We start from the raw sequence: 22,562 nt of genomic DNA, 5'->3' as shown, positions 1-22,562 counted from the left end.
GTGTGCCATTCTTCACAGAGGAGGCAATTTGGGGGCAGAAACTGGTGTAAAGCTTATCACAAGGAACGTTCAGGGGAGGAGGCATTTGGCAGAGGGAAGCACATAGGAAGTTTTGTGAAAGCAGGGTATTATTACAAGCATTAAAAACAAACACTAGGCATATCACTTGTCTGGAGCAGAGTGGTGGGGCCTGGGGGGAGGCCTCATTACCAGAAAGCAGCAAGGGGCTGGGAGAGACTGTGGCCTTGGAGACCCCACAACTAACCAACTGTGGAAAGATACTTCTCTACCACTCCACTTCCTCATCTACAAAATATGGGAATGCTTCAGATCTTCCAGATTTGCCCGTAAATGGGAATACTACTTGCACTTTACCTGTCTGAAAGCCCACTTTTATTCCACATGGCCTTTATCACTCCCTTACCTACTTTCATTGCTATTTCAAGCTCTCTTATTGAAGTGCAGGTGTGAAAGTACCCCCTTCACCTCCCCCTTCCCCAGAGCTGGGGTGACATTACTGGTTCTTGCAAGAAGAGGTAATCAAAGTAAAAAAGAAAAGGCTAAGTTGTTATCATATTTGTTAACTCGGGCCAGATGCTCATTAGCAATACACTAGAAGCCAAAAATGAAAAACCAGGCTGCAGCTTGGATCCAAAAATAAGGGCCAGGCTCTGTGGAAAACATCAACAGATGCAAAACCAGAACAAGGAAGAACATTTTGTCTGCACCATTGGAAAAAGACAGAACCTTGAGCTATCTGCCAGGCACACAGACATAGATCCATACTTAGTTGATCAGTGGCGACCACACAGGTATAAAGAAAAGGAGGAGATACTAAAATCTCAGCATGGGAAGAGTCTATGGTCCTCAACCCTGGCTGCAATTGGAATTATCTTAGCATCTTTTAGAAGTTCTGATGCCAAGGTCCTGTCCCCAGAGATTCTGATTTAACTGGTCTGGTGAGGGACTGTTAAAAGCTACCATTTAAAGCTCCCAAGGGTGTGTAAACGTGCAGCCAGAGCTGAAGACCACTCATCCGAGGTAGTGAGGGAAATAACCGACATGCTGCACATGTTCTGGGTTAGACACCCCTTCTTGCTAGGGCTGGAATGTCCATGGTTTGAAAACATTTATTTGCTGATTCAGCAAATGATTATTAGGGACCTACTGTGTGCAGGCTCCACTTCAGGGGCTAGGATTAAAAATTAAATTAGTCTTGGCCTTGCCCTCGGGACAGTTGATGGGGAAGTCAAATGAGAAAATAAATTACCTAGCTACAAAGGAATATGGTTAGTACAATAATAGTGGTTTGTTCAAAGAAGGGGTAACTTCTTCTTCCCTCAAAGTCCAACCACAGAATCATGAGATCATAGAGATGAAGGAAGCTTGAGGTTCCAAATTTTGTGTGTAAGGAAACTAGAAATCAAGAAGTTGGCACGGGGCCTAAAACACTAAAATACTCACTCTGACTCACCAGAGGAAGTGTTATAGAACTGTGTCCCACAGCACTGAATTCAGAGGCTGGGTGTTGAAGAATAAGTAGGATTTATTGGGTGCAAGGACATGAGAAAGGGTTCCATTCCCAGAAGGCTCAGCCTGAAGCTCAGACAGGAAAGTGCACACAGGGTAATGCCCCGGACCTGATCTCAGGTGGTGGCCAGCAGCTTGGTGCCCCCTCCTCCAAATCAGCACTGGTCCTGGGCTTACATGGTTTCTTGTTTTCCAACGCATTTTGAGGGGATGCTCCCACCTCCAGCTCCACCTCCCTCTAGGAATAATTCTATTCAAATGAGATAGTAAATACATTAGTTTTACCCCTTGAGTTGCCTAAGTTCAATGAGATCTGGGGCTTGAATGTCTACCCTTAAACTTTCAGTGATATAACAGATTAATAACTCTGCACACCTCTAGATTAAATACCCTTTGACCATTTGGTCAGCCTTGACCACCTAGAGTTGACATGTGCTCTACTTGCAAAACAAGAATTGTTAAATCCATAATGAAATGTGTTGAATTTGTTCTCCATTCTCCCCTTCCTCTGACCATGGTGTTGTCCTTAAAGTTTCACCTTCTCTCATATCCCATGTCCTTTTAATCAGCAAATCCTATTGGCTCACCTTCAAAAGCTATCCAAAATTCAGGTACTTCTCACCATCCTCACTACTACTATCTCCAACCAAACCATTGTCCTGTGTCACCTGGATTATCACAGCAGCCTCCTAACTAGGGCTCACATGTCGGACTCAGCCTCAGAGGTGTGTCCTCCACACCACAGATGTTCCATTTCGAAGAGTGTCAGGCTGTGTCTCTTCTCGATTCAAAACTTGTTGGCCTGTCCAGGGTCCTTCATATGACTGACATGACCCCATATGATCAGTTCTCTATGGCTCCTCAGACCTCACTTTTTCTTCTCTGACCACACAGTCCTCCTCATTGACCTTGAACATGCAAGCAAGCCCCCCCTCCCCATAGTTCACCCTGAAATTGGAACACCCTTCCTCCAGATGGCTGCATTGTGAGCTCTTCTACTTTCTTTGGGTCTTTTCTCAAAAGCCACTTTCTTTGTGAACTTTCTCCGGCTACCCTATCTAAAATCTCAACACTCACCCCCTTACATTTCACATACCCTATCCTTGCCTTATAAAAATGACTCTCTTTAACACTCGTCTGTAAGCACTATGTATTTTATATTTTATTGACTTATAAAATATTAACATTCATCAATAAGTACTGTATTTTTATTTTTCTTATTATTTTGTCTTTCCTCATAAATCTGCTCCAGAAATAATTTTTGGGTTTGTTCACTGGTGTATCCTGATAATTTAAGTACAATGCCTGGCACATGGTGTACTCAATAAATACTAGTTGAATGAAAGGGAATAGAAAACTTACCTGTGGCATAATAAATATTACAACCGCACTTATACATTCCCTTCTTGATAGTTATTAAAAAAAAATCCACACCATAAGCAGGTCAAACTGCAATATAGAAAAGGATATCACCAAATCTATAACCTTAAAATGACTGAAACCCAAATTGAGGGACATTCTACAATGTACTTGATTGCTACTCTTCAGAAGTGTCAAGGTCAGGAAAGACAAGGGGAAGACTCAGGAATGGTCACAGATCAGAGGAGCCCAAGGAGACATGATAACTAAATGCAACGTTGGATCCTGCATAGGATGCTGGGACAGAAAAAAGCCACTGGAATTCAGAAAGGATCTGCAATGTAGTTAATAGTACTATACCAATGTTAATATCCTGCTTTTTTTTTTTTTAATATCCTGGTTTTGATAACCGTGCTATGATGATGTAGATGTTCAAGGGCCAGGGAGGTAGCCTACTTGAACAAACATTATTACATCCAAATATCTAAATATCTCTTCAAAATCAGAGAGGGAGACAAACCATGAGAGACTCTGGACTCCAGGAAACAAACTGAGGGTTACAGAAGGGAGGGGGGTTGGGGGCTGAGGTGACTGGGTGATGGGTATTAAAGGGGGCACGTGATGTGATGAGTACTGGGTGTTATATGCAACTGATGAATCATTGAACACTGCATCAAAAACTAATGATGTACTACATGTTGGCTAATTGAATTTAATAATAAATAAATGTCTCTTCGTACTCAAACAAGGAGGTTACTTAAGTGATAAACATGTTTCCTGAATGAATAACAAGAAGCAATTACCCTATAAACCACCAATAAGGCAATTAAGTAACTGAGATAGGGTGGATGTGTGTGTGCACACGTGCACACGCATGCATGTGCAAAGCAGTTTTCTTTTTTTACATTTCACTTTTCTATGCCATGGTAGCTGTATGCACCGGATATAAACAGATTTTCAAAGCATATGTTCCTTGCTGTATAAAGGAATTTTATCAGAAGACACAATAACAATTCAAAGTTCTCTTTCTACTCTGCTTTTAAAAGGCTAGAAATAACAAGTGTCAGTTTAGTAAAATTACCTTCTAAGTAACATCCCACGAATTGGAGATTTCACAGTGAAATAATCATACACGGTTCTAGATCTCAAGAAGGCATGTTCTCATTAAAGGCAGAAAAATGATTAGGAAATGATTATGTCACAGAGGGGATTTAAGAATCCTATTAACTAGCAAACCACCTTATATCTTCTGGAGGGGTGTGGTGAAGAGTAAAATCATTCAAGCCAAGTTCTCCTGTCTGGAAAGCTGCTTCCCCATCTTTCACCGTCAGAAGGGTACGTGTCCTATTTGTGAGTGGTAGCTCTTCGCTGGGGGTGGCTGGGGAACGATGCCTACACTGCCCCCCCCCACCCCCACGGGAGGCCTTGCAGCCAACGAGAAGGCCTTCCCTTGTCCTTCTCCGGGAGGGGGTTTGGCTGGGTGGGCCCCTGGGGACAGGGAGGAACACGTCAATCACCTAGGGACTAGAAGAGCTGTTGAGGAGCATTACTCACGTTTCTGTAAGTCAAAATAAACATGTTTGTTTGGCGAGAAACTATCCCAGTGTTTTTTAGATTAACAGTCAAAAAGGCAATTCAATACAATTTAACCAAAATGTATCGACCATCCACTAAGGACTTATTTCTATTCTAGGACTGTGGATGTAAGAGGAATAAAATCTTAACCCTCAGACAGCTTACTCCCTGATAAAAGACGTAAAAGTTTATCAGCAAATAACTGTAAGATAAATGAGTAGGAAATGTCAGAAGGACCAGGGAGGTAGCAGACCTGAACAACGTGAGCTGAATGTAAGAATAACAAAGTTCCAGAAATGGCACCAAATTCTTTATTTTTGCTAAGTTTTAGTGTAGGCATGTGACTTAATGTAAATATATATATAATACATATATGCTATTTACATTAAAATTTTTTAACTGACTGAAAAAGAAAAGCAATTATTTCCTGGGTGGTTGTTTTTTTTTTTCATAATTCATTACTGCTTTGATTTGAAATCAGAAGCCTGACATCTATTTCTTCTGAACCAAAATGTCACTCAGGCTCTGCATTTTTTCACTGTAATGTACAGAATATAGCGTTAAATACTTAAACTGGGGGTGGGAGGTAGTTTTTTTCAGATTGATTTTGGAATATAGCTTCCCCTAAACAAAGGCTCTCCCAACATGGATCACATCTTTGTAAATGGTTCTTACCAGTAAGGTGATTCCTCCAAGATGTGTGTATAATCCCAGCTTTCAACATTATCGTATTCAGTCTTCAATACCATTTTGTATTACTGTTCAATAAGTTTAAATCATAGCCCTTCATTTGTACTATCAAAAATTAACTGGCGTGCCTGGGTGGCTCAGTTAAGTGTCTGACTCTTGATCTCAGCTCAGGTCTTGATCTCAGGGTTCAAGCCCCACACTGGGCTCCACATTGGGTGTGGAGCCTACTTAATTTTTACCTTTTTTTTTTTTTTTTAACTAAGAAAGGTAAGCTACATAATGCTAGTTTCTTTTCATAAAGTTTGAAATCCAGTATTCAATGGCCTAGTTTTGGAGAATGAATTTCAGGCTATTGTTTTCATTTCTGGAAACTGATTTCAACATAAGAAACTGGATCACATTATTCCTAAACAAATGAATTTCCCAAAGATTTCCAGATTTGTCAGGACTGAGAGAAGCCAATGAGACATTTGTACAAATACTTGCAAATGCCCTATAGAAAAATATTCAAAAGCTGTAAATGAGTTGTAATATCAGTAAGAAGCTTGCAACTTTGAGCCAATCTTTGCTGTTAAGTGGAGATAAGACCATTTCCTCTGATGACATGAACAGTTAAAAGAAATCTCTTCAGTATCACAGCACAAGTAAGCCAGGAAATTTATCAACCAAACACTGACCTGATTTTGCTCCAAGATACGGAAGAATAGCTAATTCGTGGTACTAATTACTTGTCCCATTTCAGCTTTTTAGCCCAAAGCGACTCCTAATGAGTGATGAAATTAATGGACTTAGGCATAGTGCCCCTACAAAGTAATGCCACTCCAGATCTGTTGCTTGACAAATCCAACATCAACCCTACCCTCTGTGAGAGCCAACCTGTAGTAGCCCTTACAATTTGGAACAGTGCGTTCTCCATCCAATGGTCTGAGAACTTTCTCATCACAAAGTAAGCCATTTTCCTGATGTTTTGCCTTTCAGGGACTCCTTGTCTAAAAGTTCTTTGACCCCTCCAAAATTCTCTCCACATCACAAATAAATATAGCTAATGGTCTGCTATGATTTACATCCATGTTCTCATTTGCTGCAAGAGAAAGTGCCACCAATAACTTATCCTGAAAGTTCTCAACCGTACTTTTAACATGCTGAGCTACAATGTTTCTGGTTACCCTAACGTCTGCAAATGCTTGTTTATGCTCTGGACACATAATTTCTGCTGCATTCAAAAGAAACTCTTATAAAAAGCATTGTCTGTAAAAAGGTTTTGATGCCCAGGCAATTTTTTTTAATAGAGAACTACATTTCACAGGAGATCGCTTATTTTATTCTCATTCAAAAACAAACGCTACCATTTTTTCAGTCCATTAAGTTTTTCAATGCCCATCTTTTCTGTAACCAGTCCTGGCTGGTTTTTTATGGTGCCTTAAGTTGTCATTTTTCTGTGCACACATTCTTTGTTTGGACAGTATTCCCACCCAACCCCCCAAACCCCTCAAAAGTGCCCTCCTATTTCTCTCTCTCTTTTTTTTTTTTTTTTGATACTCATTTCTCTTTTTTAGGAGATGCACAAGTTCACCTTTTTCTTAACTTTACAATAAGAAAAACAGCAGTAACTAACAACTGCTATTTGATTCCAGTGTTGAATCCAAAGGAACATGCGCAGGCTTTCGCTAACTAGGGAGGGCATAACCCTTACCCAGAGGGCACTGCCCCTCCAATTCAAGGCATGTCTACCTTGAGGGGGACACCAGCCTTCCCTTGCTAAGAGAAGCTGGAAATCAGACATTTTAAAGAAAAATTTCCTAATTATTTAAATAATGGTATCTTATTCAAAATTTATTAAAATACCAAGAGGGTCAGCATTGTTCTAGCCAGGTGACACAAGTCTGCAAGTATGGGCTGCCCATCTGTAACTCCCGGGGATGTCGAGTGGAACAGTAAAATAATTTGTATCCTGTTTTGTTATAGTCCCTGAAAAACTAAGAAGAGAAAAGGCACAATTATATCAGCCTGTTTCTAGGGATTATGGAATCCAAATGCCATAACTAATTTGGAAATATTCTAACGAGGCAGTGAGATGCAGTGAAAAGGATATCCTTCTTGAAGCCGGGCCTGTTTGGGGAATCCTGGGTATTTCACTTATTAGGTTGGTTGACATTAGATTCCTCATCTGGAAGGAGGGATAATACAGTTGGCTTGTAAGTTTGCTAAGATGATTAGAGATAAAAGTATACACCTTTCTCAGCATACTATCAGCATTTGTGAGGTGTTCCATAAATGCTAACTATGACTGTTATGAAATGCAAAACATACAACTCCAAACACATTTCTTTGTATGCGCCACAAGCATGGATTGCGTCCTGGCTCTCTCTCCTGCACCCCCTCCCGGCCCCCTCCCCGCCTTTCTGCAACACATCTCCTCACTCTTCTCCGTGGCCCACCACAGCTTGTCAGCACCCGCTGATGTTTGCCACCCTCTTACCTCGTCCGGGCTCCTATCTATACCTGGAATGCCTGTCCCTTCCTTCATCATTAGGTTACCTCCTTTGCAACGCAACCAAAGTGTCACCTCTTCCAAGAAGTCTTTCGGGAGGGCCACCTCCCTCCAGCCTAGGTAGAGCTCTCCCTTCCTTACTGCTTTGTGTTTGCCTCAGTCTGGCTTTGTAGTATTGTAAACTGTGAGCCCCTGGGAGGGAGGGACTAGGTCACTGTCCTTAGCACCTGGGTGCAGTGCCATTGCCAGGCATGTCATTCGGATAAAAACAAACAAACAAAAAAGGATCAAGGAGGCAATGAATGATTGCAGTGACTATAGACTGGCCTGGCAAGAGCCAGTGTCTGCTTCCCTCTTGCTTTACAAATGCAAATCTTTGGCTGGTGGTTGTGCGTCTCTCCCCCTGCCTTCCCAACCCTCACTCCAGCTCTTGCCTCCATCTCTAAACCAATGGAAATTTCCATTCCGGAGTAGCAGGTTGTAACAGAGGAGGTGCCTAAGTGTCACCTCCTGGGGCTTGAAAGTGGGGACTGGAAGGACACCTGAAAGGCTTCCTTTTGAAAGGTCACAGGGAATGCAAAGCAGAGTACCTTATTGGAGGTAAAGAAGGGAAGAACCACACCTCAGGGTCTTACCTTCATGTTCAGAAATGGCGGCTTCATGTACCTTTTCTCTTGTACCTTCAAAACTAGTGGCTTCACCAAAATGCATGTGTAGCCACAATGGGCTTGGGAGAATGCACTCTTGCACACGATCATTCATGGTCCTACATCAGAAGAAAAAGCATTTTGTAGGACAGGGCTGCCATTAGCATATATGAGCCCTTTGAGTGAGGAGGAGGGATGCAGACCGCTGCGGAGTATTTACTGAGGAGGGGAGGAAGGCTGGACGTCATCCAGACACCCCATGTGCCCCTTATCTGGACACCTTTGTGAACAACCTAGTGAGGGAGCCCTGTTGTAAGAAAACGTGTTTCATTATCCATAATATTAGAAAAATAATTATGAATAATGTGCAAATATTTATTCTTTTCTAGGAACATGGGTGACATTCGGAGGTCAGATTTCAGATGAGGTAAGTCACTCTTGGCTTCCATTTTGGTGATCAAAGAAAATGTAAAGCTGAGCAGTGGGAGTAGTCTTCTTGGGGGTCCTGGAATTTTATAAGGATAAATCATGGAAAATGGTTAAGGTTGAATCAAAGATAATTTTCAGTTTTATTCTGTTTCCTGTATTTTTCACATTTTGACTACTACTAGCCCATGAGGTTGTCAATCTATTATATGTGCAGGTGCAATTGTTAGAGAAAAACCAACTTGGCATTAATATTTAGTTGCTTTATGGAAAGATTTCATTGCTGGGATGTGTGTGTGTGTGTTGGCTCCACCTAGAGTGACCAACTGGTCCTAGTTTCCAGGGACTTTTCATTTCTAGCATGGGATTCTCAGTCCCAGCTGGTCACCTCAGTTTGGGCAAGTTGATCCAATCTTTCAGAGCCTCAGTTCTTCTGATGTGAAATGGGATGATAAAGTTTACCTTGGAGGTCTGTTGAAAGGGTTAACCATGTTTAATGTGTGAGATGTTTATGCAACCCTTTCACTGGTAGGTAGCAGACACCCAATAATGGCAGCTATAATAATTTATTTACTGTAAAATTCCTCTAAATCTTTGTTTATTCATTCAAAACAGTGCTTACCAAAGTGATATTCTTATCATTGCCTTTAAGGAATATCTTCATGGCATAAGTGAGTCATGCAGGCATTGAGCATCAATAACCCCCCAAGGACAAAGTCCTCAAGTCCCTCCAATCTCTTTTTGCTTACCTGCAACACCACTGAGGAGTCTGGATAGTATGTCTGAGTGGATACACTCAGTGGGATCCAGCCCACTCTGCCACTAGATTTACTAACATTTACTAACAGTTGCCACATCAGCAAAATGCAGGTGATAGCCCCTACTCAGCAGGATCATGATTAAGATTAATGAGATGATGCCTATGAAGTGCTCAGCCCCATGCTTGGCCCAGAACAAGCCCTTCATAAAGGTAGTCCTTACTATCATTCCTAAGGAGAAGCTCGGGGGAATAGATGGTCTTTTCCACCGCTCCCAAGGTCACCAGTGTTATTTAATTGATCCTGGGGATAGGAGTCTTATCCACACATTCTCATCTATCTGAATGCCTGTTCCTGGTATTGGGCACAGGTCACCAGAGAGTTTGTCACATGGGGGATTCCTTGGAAAGTAGACTGTGCTGGAGATTAGCGTGCAGAACAGTTATTAGAAAATCGGGCCATGGTGCAGTCTCAACAATGACCACAGCTGACCCCATGGGGAGCTCCAAAGCTGAGATGGCCCTGCAGAGTTGTCCAAGATTGGGGCAAAAGGACCGAGTATTTATATCCTTTGTATGACCAGTCATCGGAGAGAGGCTGCCCTGGGAGGGTGGGTCTCACCTTGGGCGAGGCAACTGTCTTTAGCCAAGTGCAATTTCCCAGCAACTAGGGGACTAGGTCCTACAGTTCTGAAGGAGGATCTGGGGGGTCTTCACAGGGTTCATTACAGGGCCCTCTGATGAGTATCAGGTAGGGTGTGTGGAGGAGGCACAGAGGCGAATCTACAAATATCAAAACCATGGCCACAAACTTAAGTCAGACACAAAGCAGGTGACCGGGAGGGAGATCTAGAATTAATAATCTACTGTATCTAGCAAATGCATAACCTTCTACTGCCTGTTACGGTAGCTGGAGGAGAAAAAGACGAATACACCTTCGCTTTAGGAGCAGAAGGGCCAGCTGTTAAGGGCACCATCTCCCCTTTCATGTTTGCTCTCCTCTTTACAGTATCTGCTCTCTGCTGCAACGAGCCCAGCTTGCCCAGGTCAGAGTGTGCAAGGCTGGCCTCTGAAATACATCATTTCAAAAGCACGAGTCTAAAAACTGCACAATAAAGCTGTCGTGAATGGCTGCAGAGGCTCTCACCTCAGATGCAGACCAGACAAACAGCTACTGTTGACTTTCCCCCCGGTCCCTGCGGAGAGAATGGCAGCAAGGAGGAGGCAAGGAAGCCACAGGGAGACCACGGTACCCCCAGCAGCTGAATCGCCCGAGCTCAACCATTTCCATGAGGGAAAAATGCAGGCCAGTAGCAACAAATTCACCTTCCCAGTTTTTCTCTGCCTTCCCTCTGCTTTGGACGAGCTCAGCACAAAGCAGGTACAAACTGTGAATCCCAGGATGACCACACCTGTGATGTGCTGAGTGACACAACCAGCAGTGCTGCCTCAGGAGGTGGTGATGTCCCCATTCCTGGGAGACTCCGACCATATACCAAACAGCCACTTGACAGGGGTAACAGCAGAAGGACCCAAATACCCCAGTAGATAACTCTGAGGTGCCGCCCACATGTTTTGGCTTCATCATAGAGCCAAGACAGATGTTACTCATGTGAATAATATTTTTAACTACAATAAGTATATAGGTATCACTGTCTTCTAGCACTTACTTTTCAGAGTTTTATCTACATGTTCTTACCTGTAAGGTAGCTAGGGTTCCTTGAATTGCACATAACAATAAACTCAAGTCACACTGGCTTGATCAGTACAAGAGAAGTTACCTTGATTTTCCAACTAGAAGTGTAGATGTGGAGCAGGCTTCAGGGTGGACTCCCATCAGTGGCCCCACTCCATTTCCCAGGGATGCCCGTGGCCCTGTGTTCCTTTGTACAGCGACCTCATCCTCAGACAGCAGGCTAGCTGCAGGAATTCTAAGCCTTGCTCAGAACAGCAGTTCCAGGGAAAGGGTGTTGCTTCTAGAAATTTTGTAAGAAGAACAAGGAAAGATGTTCCCAGAGGCCTCTGTGAATCTGTCCTTGCATCTCATTGGCCCAAAGGTGTCACATGACCTTCCCCAAACCACTTACTTTTCCACCTGCCAGGCTGGCGTTTGGAGTCGGGGGGGTCCGCTTCCATGGAAGCCTGTCTACCTGGGGGACCTGAATGGAATCATCCTCAGTTTGCAGATGAAAAAGCAAAAATGCTGAGAGGTCAGATGACCTCCCCAAGTTCATTTATCCAGTGAGCAGTACACTCAAGGCCAGAAAACAGTCATCTTGGGTCAGCGACTTCACTATTCCACATTCAGGTGTTTAAATTTTATGGTTGGGGAACATTTCAGCGATCACGTAGTCCAACTCTCCATCCAGGATTCTCCATCTTATCTTAAAATTTCTCTCTAGATAATATTATGCACATTTCCCAATAAGGATCCACTAGTATGTGATGTGACATAACACAAGGAAAATATACGGTGCGAGCACAGTAATTTCTTAAACATAGGGCAGTCGTGATGGGAAAAACTATACTTGTCTTAACTTTTAATTTCTACTTAGGATAAATGTCATAATGGTCGCAAATTAAAAGCAGTAATCGCATTTTTACTGCTATTATTCTAAAGGATTGGCCTGAACTCCCTTTTGTTAGCCTAATAATTTTCTTGATATGCCGATTTTAAAAACAACAGGGAAAGAGTTTATCTTGGAAATGCTGATGAAGCAACCTCAGCCCGCAATCAAAGGCGTAATGGAAAAATCCATTTTAATTATTTGTGAGGTGTGTTATTTTTCAGTTGACCAGTAAATCTATCAGCAAAATGAAAAAATGTCCTCTCCCCTGTTGTTTATCACTGTCCCTCTAAAGTGCTCCCTCAAGCTGTTGTTTCTAGAGACGCTGGTACTCTTGGTAGTCCTGCACACTTGCCCCTCGGGTCCGGCAGCACAAAGGAAGGGGCAAGGAGCGGGGGGATGTATTTGCAGGCTGACCGGTGGGAAGCGGGATCCCCGTGAGCCAGCGCACAAGTTCCGTCCCTCCTCTCTGCTGGCTGGTGGCTCTGTGACAGTGGCTGGGGTTTTGCTGAGCTACAGGTGGTATGAGATTGACAGCAGTCAGGGCTCTGTCTAACCTCTGGTTCATCAGCACAGTCCACTGAGCCTCGAGGAGAAAAGGCACAGGCTTTTAGGTCAGGAGTCACCCAGCTGCCAAAACCTATTGGCTTGGAGAAAGGAGAAGAAGGGAAATGGAGTCACCAGTGGTACAGCTGACCCTCTTTGTCAGAGAGATTATGATGCTGGTCGTCAAACCAGATCTTCCAAGCAGAGTGAGAAACACAAATCGATCCACCTCCCTCACCATGCTCCTGAGAGCTGACTTGTCCCAGAGCTGAAGGAAATCCCTTAGGGCCTGGTGATACTTTCCCCCTATATATGCTGGTTGAATCTTCTTTTTTTTCATTCTGTAATACAACTAATAAAAACAAGGAGTGGTTATAGTGAGATTTCAGTGTTCTTAAAGACTAAAGACCAGCGGAGGATTACAAACTTGCTCCCTGGGTTCGGAAATCATTTGGCTTTTCTGAGTGACCTCCACATCCTCTTGCAGGTTGCTGAACGTCTGATGACAATTGCCTACGAAAGTGGAGTGAATCTCTTTGATACTGCCGAAGTCTATGCTGCTGGAAAGTAAGTCAGTGCCCGTCTGTGTCCCTCAAGTGGCATTTGTGGTACCAAGAGTGCCTGGACCATTGCTGACATGCTGGTGAGAAGGGTCTGCCCTTCCCACACACTCTGGTGGCACTGCTTTTCGCCCTTTCTCTATCCCCATCCCCAGAGTTGGAGGTATTTATTGCCCGCCTCTGGCCCCCTCTGCCCACCCAAACCTTCCTGCCCCTGGTCCCTGTATGAGGAATGGACTGAAAACATTACCACAGGCTACCTGAGGGGCCCAGGTAGCTGGGACCAGAGTGGTGGCAGGGGAGATCAAGAAGTGTTAGTTGACTACATGAGTGAGGAAGTAAATGAGCAGATTCCAGCGTGGTGGTTCCAAAGCTCGCCCTGTTCTTTCATAACCACATCTCATAGTTCCTTACTCCCCAGAGGGAAACTGCAGGGACCAGGGACTGCTTTTCCCATTGGCAGGCCCATCCTTCCATCTAGCATGACAAGGAGAACAGAGATTAAAAGAGGGGTCCTCAGAAATGCCAAGAAATGTAGTCTGTTTTATAGGAGGGCAGAGGACAGAGAGGACTGTAGGAGGGCCTTGCTGCTTTTCTAGAGAAGTCACACCAGCTCCAACCTTCTCATGGACCCCAGAGCAGGTGTGGGGCTCTGAGACAGGACTAACGGCTTGGTCAGACCGTGTGGGGAACGTGCCCTTGGGGATGCCTCAAGGTCCATGCCTCCCATGCGCCAGCACAACACGCACATTGTGGAACAAAACCAGAGCACCTTGGCCACCTGCTGTCCACACGGACAGACTGACGGAGCCCCCAGAACAGAAAGAGACTAAGTAGCTGGCAGGTGCTTGAGCAGCAATGCAATTTCCTAACAGGACTATGGCACCTAATCACCTGCAGACCTAACTCCTCACCGCCCCCTCCCGGGTGAGAATCACAGTCAAACTCCAGTTTGTGGTGGCCTGGTCTCAGTGCATTTTCCTCACGTGGGTCTCCTCCTTCTCAAGGGCACGGCTATGTTTAAGGACCAGCGGGGAGGTTCAGAGCCCATGTGTCTGATGTTTTCTGTTGAGTCCAAGGAGAGGAAATAAAATTGATAAGGCCTCGCTCCTTCCCACATCCCAGCCTTTCTCGGTTCTCTTCTCCTGTTGCATCCTGCTCAGGTGGTCTGTATTCCTACTATGAAGGATAGTCAGTCCTGGCTACTTACTGACTGTCAGCGTGCACCTGAGCTAGGTTCCTGCCATGAAACACAAGGTTGCAAAAGGCGACCTCAGAGCCAGAGGGGGCCGGGCAGGGGAGGCTGGGGTGACATCCCCTGCGGGTCTGTCTGGGGCATGCTCCGTAGCTGCCCTGCAGCATGGTTTGTTGCCAGGCTGGACACTCCAACAAAGACAGAACTTTCAGCCAAGACAGACAGTGGTCAGTGACCATTCTGCATCCATAAGACTCTAATGCACAAAGTGCTAATTCCACTGATGTCCCCACTCAGAAAGCCTCTGAGAGCCCAGTGGCTTCTCACAGCATCAGTCGGCCTGGGAGGGACCTACAAGAAAGTTTTAGTCTCCTTACCTTGGGTCCCAGCTCAGGTACATGGAGGGGAGAAGACAGTGGAGAATGTCTTCAGTATACGTCTCCACCACCCACCCTTAGGGGCAGGAAGAACACTTCTCTGCATCTCCTTGCAGCTTGCTGCTATGGCAACACTTGTCCCTAGGACCCAGGACCTTGATGTCGGCCACTGCATCTGCAGCCCTAGCCTTTGGGATGGCTAAACCCCCACCTGGTTTGTTTTTTTGTTTGTTTGTTTGTTTTTATCCTGCAAGATCACCTGGGAGTCAGTATGTTCTGTCTAAACAGTGCAAGTTCACATTGTCCTCCCTAGTCACAATCAAAGACCATGGTAACTAGGAGGGAAACCTTGACTCCCATTGGATTCTGCCAAGTAGGATATTTATATATGGGATGAGTGGCTCAAAAACATCAAACTGCCAAATGACTCTGTTGTTTCTTAATATCAGGACCATAGGTGGTCTCCTGCCAGCGTGTCAGGATTTGGCAGGTGCTTCTGGAATGCTCCAGGAGCAGGATTCTGCAGGCACAAGCAGAAACAGTGGAAACTCTGCTACTAGCCAAGAGCGGCTTCTATTTTCGGGACATGTAGGCACTGAGAGTTCAAACAAGGAATGGCTCTCGTGGTTTTGGATTGACTCTTGCGTTTCTGGGACACTGTATCCTAAGCCATTTTCTGTTTCCCTTCCAGGGCTGAAGTGATTCTGGGGAGCATCATCAAGAAGAAAGGCTGGAGGTAATGCATTCACGAGAATCATGTACTTGCCTTTAAAAAGACTATTATTATTTTGTACCAGAGAAGGGAAAATAAAATTGCATGACATCTGAACAAAAGGCTCTCAAAAAAGAAGTCAATTCTTGGTAAAGAGATGATTTATAGTGGTTTGAAAATAAATACCAACAAGTTCATTACTTGTGCTTCAAAAAGTATTGATGAGTCATTGATCGCAATGAATTACCACGGGGTTTAGCAGAGAAGGAGGGGATGGTCATGAGATAGTCATGCATGAAAGAAAGTGGCATTTTCATGGTTCCTCACTGCCATTTGTGGTAATTTGGCAAAGGAAGGCAGCTGATAGGAAGCTGAATATCTATAAACACGTATTTATGTTCACTGTTCATTTTACTGACAACTTTGGATGCAAAGAAATGATGAAGAAAGAGGTCCTTGTGATCAATGCCCCAAAGCTCTCTTATCTGAACGCAATTAGCCAGCACCTCTGCCATGTGCAGGGAGCCCTATTAATCTGGGCATTCAGGAAGTGCTTCATCTGCTGTCCTTGAGGGGGTCACATCCCATTCCATCGCGGGCTGTAGCCAACACCAGTGGTAAAGAGGAATGCCTCACCTGTGGGGGGTGGGGAGGCAATCCCCCTCCACTTCACTGAGCATGTCAACCACGACAGCCCTTTCTTCCCCAGCATGAGTAGAGAATCAGGCCAAGACCACAGGACAAGTTTGGGATCCTCTTCTGCTCTGGTAGAAGATCGGCTGTTGGCCAGATAAACAAGAGCTCTGTAGTATTAGTGGAAATGGAAACTTTTTAGAAATTTATGGAGAGATGAACAAATAAAGTTTGGTGACCCACTTTCTCCTTCTCCCTGCTCCTCCTCCCCTACTCCAGGGATTATAAGGTTATTCAGAGAAAACTATATTCAACCTTAAATATGGAAAAATATTCACATCCCTGCCCAGTCCTCCACCTTGCGGGAGTTCTGTTCCCACTCAGAACCATCCATCACCGCCCAAATAGGGACTGCACCACTCCTTAGGGCTCCTGGAATCAAGTGCTGCAAACTACGTGGCTTCAGACAATAGAAGTTATTCTCTCACAGTTCTGGAGGCCAGAAGTATAAAATCAAGGTTTGGGCCAAGCCGTGCTCTTTCTGAAACTCTGAGTAGAATCCTTCCTTGCCTCTTCCTAGGTTTTGGCTTTTGCTGGCAATCTTGGGCATTCCTCAGCCAGGGCTGCACTCAGCCTTTGCCTCTGCCATCAGATGGCCTTCTCCCCTCGTGTGTCTTCTTCAAAGACACTGGTCAGGGGCGCCTGTGTGGCTCAGTCGGTTAAGCAGCTGCCTTCGGCTCAGGTCATGATCCTGGGGTCCTGGGATTGAGCCCCACGTCCAGCTCCCTGCTCAGCAGAGAGCCTGCTTCTCCCTCTCCCTCTGCCTGCCACTCTGCCTACTTGTGCTCTCTCTCTCTGTCAAATAAATAAATAAAATCTTTGGAAAAATAAAAAAGGACACTGGTCATATTGGATTAAGGACTCACTCTACTCTAGTATGACCTCATCTTAATTTAATTAATTACATCTGTAATGACCCCATTTCCAAGTAAGCTCCCATTCTGAGGTACCGGGGGTTAGGACTTGACCATGTCTTTTTAGGGGACATAGTTGAGCCCATAACAGAGCCCCTGGAGATGAGCCCACTCACAGCCCTGTGGACTGCACAACAAGGTGTGGGCTGACAGAGGACACCTGAGGAAGGAGGGGAGCACCATCAGTGCTCTTTCCCCTTAGCACCCAGACAACCTCTAACCATCACTCTCCATGGTTTGCAGAGCCTGTTACACACCTACAAGAAACCAGATTAACATGCGTCTTCTACAAACTGGCTTTCCATCTTGCAGATAAAAACCCAAGCTGTCACCATGCTCTGGAATATTGATATCAGTACATTGCTGCCCCTACAAGACTGATGAAAAGATAGACCATAGCACAGAGTCTCTACAAGCAATTTCAACTAGCATATTTAGCTTCTAGTCCCAGCACGACCCCTTGCCTGCTGTGCTTTCCAGGGCAGGTTACTTCACTTGTCTGAGTCTCCATTTCCCCATCTGTAAAATGGACGGCCTAACTGTTCATGAAGTGTCGTGCTGATAAAGGGAGATGAGGTGTGCAAAAGTATTTTGAAAGCTGTGCTCTTTCAGTGTAGAATGCTCATATTATCAGTCTCCAGCCAATCGGAAGAGTTGCTGGAGATGCCTCCACGACGGTCATTGGTAATTGGCCAGGTTGCTGGCTACTCTTGCCCTTTGAACATACATGTTAGTGTGCACACCGACGGAGCCCAGACATTTTCTAGAAAGCCTAACTTTGGGGGGAAAAAAAAAGTCTATGATAGTATTTGGAGAGGATGTGCAGCTCTGGTGGGCCCAGCCGCTCTGAATAATCAAGAGGACTGCATTCATTTTTTATGATATTCTATCCGGCGTCTGGTTGAAGCTGTGAAAAGGTTTACTCGAGGAGACCTGGCTCCCCTGTGGCAGATTGCTGTTGCACTGGGTATCGTGAGGTTGATGGATTAACCTGGAAAGTGCATCAGCCCTTCCACAGTGTGTAATCTCCAGATGCACATATCTGTAGGGCTTCCATTACAGTGATTCCAATCACTGTTCAGGGAATTAACTTCAGTGGGATGGGGTTGCTGGCATTTTCTACAGATTTTTCTTGTTGCAGCTAGGCTGTCAGAATTGTCACCCTTATTCCTCATTTGGTTATCATTAATCTTGTGAGGCTCTTATATCTCGGGCCCCAAGGCATCGGCTCTACAGCTGATGGAATTATAAATGTCTTATTTCAAATACTCCCAAAGTTTGGTCTTAACCTTTGAATCTCAGATGATTTTTTTTCCCCCTAGGCCAGTTCAATTGAATTATGTACCTGGAGAAACTAAATTATACTGAGATCTGCCTCCTGATTGTAAATTATGTGACCGTAATTCTCAAGACACGTTTCCTATTCCACCATCATGGTGATACCATTGCCATTTCCTGCCCTTGGGTGTGGTTTGGAGAAGGCAATAAGTTTGCTGACAAGATTTCCACCTTTTATTCCCTTAGGAGTAAAGTGGTTAAAACCTTGAGTTACAAATTTTAAGACTGTTTTCGTAAAATAATGTTTCCATTTAATAAAACACTCAAAGAAAATGTATTCCTATTGATTGACTACTCTATCATTCATCACTATCTATCATCTATCATCCACTGCCTGCTGGAAAGCATAATAACTCAGAGCCGCTAGGGCCCGTGGTCCTTGGCAGAGGGTGGACTGAGCCCCAGGAAAGCTCACACTCAATCAACGTTATGGCAGATGCTAAATAAGCGTTAGTGAGTGCTACTAAAGCAGTTCATCCTTTAAATCCACTCACTTACCCTCTCACTTACCATTCCTGCCCCTCCGTGCCTACCGCTCATGCTCTTTGCCAACCCCCATCAGCTGCTCCCTGCCACAACCTCCTCCACCTGACCCTCCAGGTAAAGGTCAATCCCCTTCAACCTCTGTATCTAGGATCTGACTTCACGTCCCCACTCACCAGCTTCCCTTTGTCCCAATATTTCAGTGACATGAATTAACAAATTTATCTCTTTACCAGTTCTTTTTTTTAATGGGAGGTACAATAAATTCTTTCTGGTGCTATAATAATATGACTACAAAAACCAACAATTTATTTAATATTTCTCTCTGTTTGTCTAACATACAGGAGGTCCAGCTTGGTCATAACAACCAAACTCTACTGGGGTGGAAAGTAAGTTAAATACCTTTTCTTTTCCCTACTTGACAGGAAACAACTAGTACTTCATACTTTTATCCTTTTGGGCAACCATTTTACATCTAATGTACTAAAATTAATTGATTTGGGGAAAAAGATTATTTTTTTCTGCCTTGAAGGAAATAGCAATTAGCCTAGGATTCAATTTTAGCAAGATGCCCCAAAGAAATGTAGTGTAAAGCATGTGGTCACTTGTTAGTAAGTAATTCATGGAGATTTTCAAATACCAGCCTCATGCTTAGAACCATTTCCAAAATAGAGTTCAAATTTTAGGAAAAGAAAACAAGCACATAGCATCACAGAAGAAAAGCTATTCGAATCTGCCAAAACTCAGAGACTTCCATGGAATGCAAAGATAAAAATATCTTGTCTGGCCCCATGTGTGAGTCTCTGATCATTTCTGCAGAAGGCGTTGAAAATGTTGATCAAAAGGACCACCTTTTGGAGAATAACAGGAAGCTACCATATCACTCACCGGCAGGCAAATGAAAGAGAGGTCTTCTGTCTGTTGTGGGATGCAAACAAAACTTCACAGGATGAATTGGCCTCTGATAAGCCTACTGGTGTTTGAACTGGTACTTACATGATTCAGCAGAACTTAGAAGTCTGGCTAGCTATTCCACATACCTTTTCATGGAAATCACAAATATTTCCATGGAATCTTAACAAAAACAAAAACAAAACCTTATTTACCTCCCTATAATTGAGAGGGAACAGTTAAAAACAAAATTGGAGACAGAGGACAGTTCCTTAGGAGTCTTCAAATCAAAATGTATATGTATACAAATAGCCCCCACACATACACACTCATATTTTATTCCTATTTTTGAGCCTGTTTATGATGACTATGAAGACAGAAAGATGGAATTTAGATTTTTATTCCTACTATCACCTATATAAAAATCAAGCAACATGGTGCTTGTGAGAAATGTAGATTTACTTTGTCTGTGCTCTGATTCATGGTGTTGTTGCTCAGTGCTTTGGTGATGGTACTTAAAGCCTTGCCTATACTTTAGAAATAAATAGGGAAGAAGACAATCCTCAAGAACCATTATGTAGCGGAGTACTACATACAATATTATCTGATGTTTTTATAAAAGATTCAAAATCACCAAAGGCAAATGATAAACTACTATGTTTTAAAAAGAGGTTGCCACAGGTAGTGATGTTGAAGAAACATTTCATGAAGACTTTCAAACTTGAGTACCTCTGAAACAAATAATACATTATATGTTAAAAAAAAAAAAAGAAGAAGAAGATAGCAGGAGGGAAAGAATGAAGGGGGAGAAATCGGAGGAGGAGACGAACCATGAGAGACTATGGACTCTGAGAAACAAACTGAGGGTTCTAGAGGGGAGGGGGGTGGGGGAGGGGTTAGCCTGGTGATGGGTATTAAGGAGGGCACATATTGAATGGAGCACTGGGTGTTGTATGCAAACAATGAATCATGGAACACTACATCAAAAACTAATGATGTAATGCATGGTGATTAACATAACATAATAAAAAAACAAAACAAAACTTGAGGACCATATTTCTTTCTAACTGTCCAGTACTTGAGGATGGTTTGGAAAGACAAAAGTCCTAGTTAAATGTTTGTCTTCTTAGGATACTAATGTAAGAAAGACTTATATCACATTTTAACAGAAAGTAATTGTTAAATTTCTTTTGCAAGTCAAAAGGCACTTCCAAATTTGCTTCCTCTGTCAAAAAGTGAGTGTTATCAACAGCTCACAAACTTATGTCAAGGCTTTTTTGGGGGTGGGGGGCGGTCTGGGATTAGTTTAAATCAAGGTGGGATGGTTGAGCCATATGTCACATTATATATGGACGGGGTGTGTGTGGCTGAGTTGTTATTAATATTGTGTGAGGAGAGTCATGGTTAATTAATCACCTGGGGTCTCCAAAGAAAAGGGGCTCGGTGTGTTGCTCACCAGCCTTCTCTCCTCAACCTGTGGCATGGAATTTGCCAAGAACAGGGTATAAAATTAGCAATTCAATCTAGAATGATTATTCCTCTGTACTTTTGAAACAGCAATTAAAAAAAAAAAAGCACACCCCCACTCAAAGTCATTTGCTTCTTTTTCTTGTTAGAGCTGAAACGGAAAGAGGTTTGTCAAGAAAACATATTATTGAAGGTAGGTACAGCACTTTCATTTTATCTTCATTTGTGGGCTACTGATTCAAGAAACGTATCAACCAAATAGGTTCAAAACCCACTGGGAGGGGGAAAATTCTCTATAAAGAGGATCACAATCAACCACAATCTCTCTGGGTTTTAATGTAGGAGTGTGGTGAAATGGAGAAGACAATTGGGAACACAAAAGAAAAAGGACAAATTCTTTAAAACTCTTCTCATTTACAGCTGTACTAGCATTAATAAAACACTTCCCTAAGACATTTTAAAAGAGCTTTATTGAGATATAATTTACATACCACAAAAGTTTACCCATTTAAAGTACACAATTCATTGGTTCTGAGTATAATAACAGAGTTGTACGATCATCACCATAAATTCAATTTTAAAACATTTTCATCACTCCAAAAAGAAACCTAGTACCCACTAGGAGTCACTTCCCACCTTCTCCCTACCCTCTTCCACAGCCCCAAGCAACCACTAATCTACTTTTGTCTCTATAAATTGGGCAACTCTGGATATTTCATATGAATGAGATCATACAGTATGTAATACTTGGTGACTGGCTTTTTTTGCGTAGCATAATGTTCATCCATGTTGTAACATGTATCAGTATCATTCCTTTTTACTGCCAAATAAAATTCCATTGTGTGGATAGACCACATCTTGTTTATTCATTCATCAGTTGATGTACGTTTGGGTTGTTTTCATGTTTTGACTTATAAATAATAGTGCTATGAATATCTGTGTACAAGTTTTGTGTGGACGTATGCTAAGACTACCATAGTTTTATTTAAAATTTTAATTTTTTTAATTCCAATACAATTAACATACAGTATTATATTAATTTCAGATGTACAGTATAGTGATTCAGCATTTCCATACATTGCTCAGTGCTCATCACAATAAGTGTACTTTTAATTCCCTTCACCTGGGGCACCTGGATGGCTCAGTCGTTAAGCGTCTGCCTTCGGCTCAGGTCATGATCCCAGGGTCCTGAGATCAAGTCCCACATCGGGCTCCCTGCTCGGCAGGAAGCCTGCTTCTCCCTCTCCCACTCCCCCTGGTGTTCCCTCTCTCGCTGTGTCTCTCTCTCTGTCAAATAAATAAATAAAATCTTGAAAAAAAAAAATCCCCTTCACCTGTTTCACC

General features: G+C 43.4%; 1 protein-coding gene across 5 annotated transcripts in view; it reads left to right on the top strand.

Annotated features, from left to right (window-relative positions):
• The window catches only part of KCNAB1 (potassium voltage-gated channel subfamily A regulatory beta subunit 1), a 399,097-nt gene that overhangs the window by 303,362 nt on the left and 73,173 nt on the right, over positions 1 to 22,562 (top strand). For all 5 annotated transcript variants that reach the window (XM_021702562.2, XM_021702559.2, XM_021702560.2 and 2 more), the window contains exons 3-7: positions 8,682 to 8,719; positions 13,076 to 13,155; positions 15,412 to 15,456; positions 19,205 to 19,249; positions 21,368 to 21,411. In XM_021702562.2, the coding sequence (XP_021558237.1) occupies positions 8,682 to 8,719; positions 13,076 to 13,155; positions 15,412 to 15,456; positions 19,205 to 19,249; positions 21,368 to 21,411 (252 nt within the window). The remainder of the gene's footprint in view (positions 1 to 8,681; positions 8,720 to 13,075; positions 13,156 to 15,411; positions 15,457 to 19,204; positions 19,250 to 21,367; positions 21,412 to 22,562) is intronic.

This window comes from Neomonachus schauinslandi, chromosome 1 (assembly GCF_002201575.2).
Source record: "Neomonachus schauinslandi chromosome 1, ASM220157v2, whole genome shotgun sequence".
NCBI classification, from domain to species: Eukaryota; Metazoa; Chordata; class Mammalia; order Carnivora; family Phocidae; genus Neomonachus; species Neomonachus schauinslandi.
This window is presented reverse-complemented; position numbering and strand designations above follow the sequence as displayed.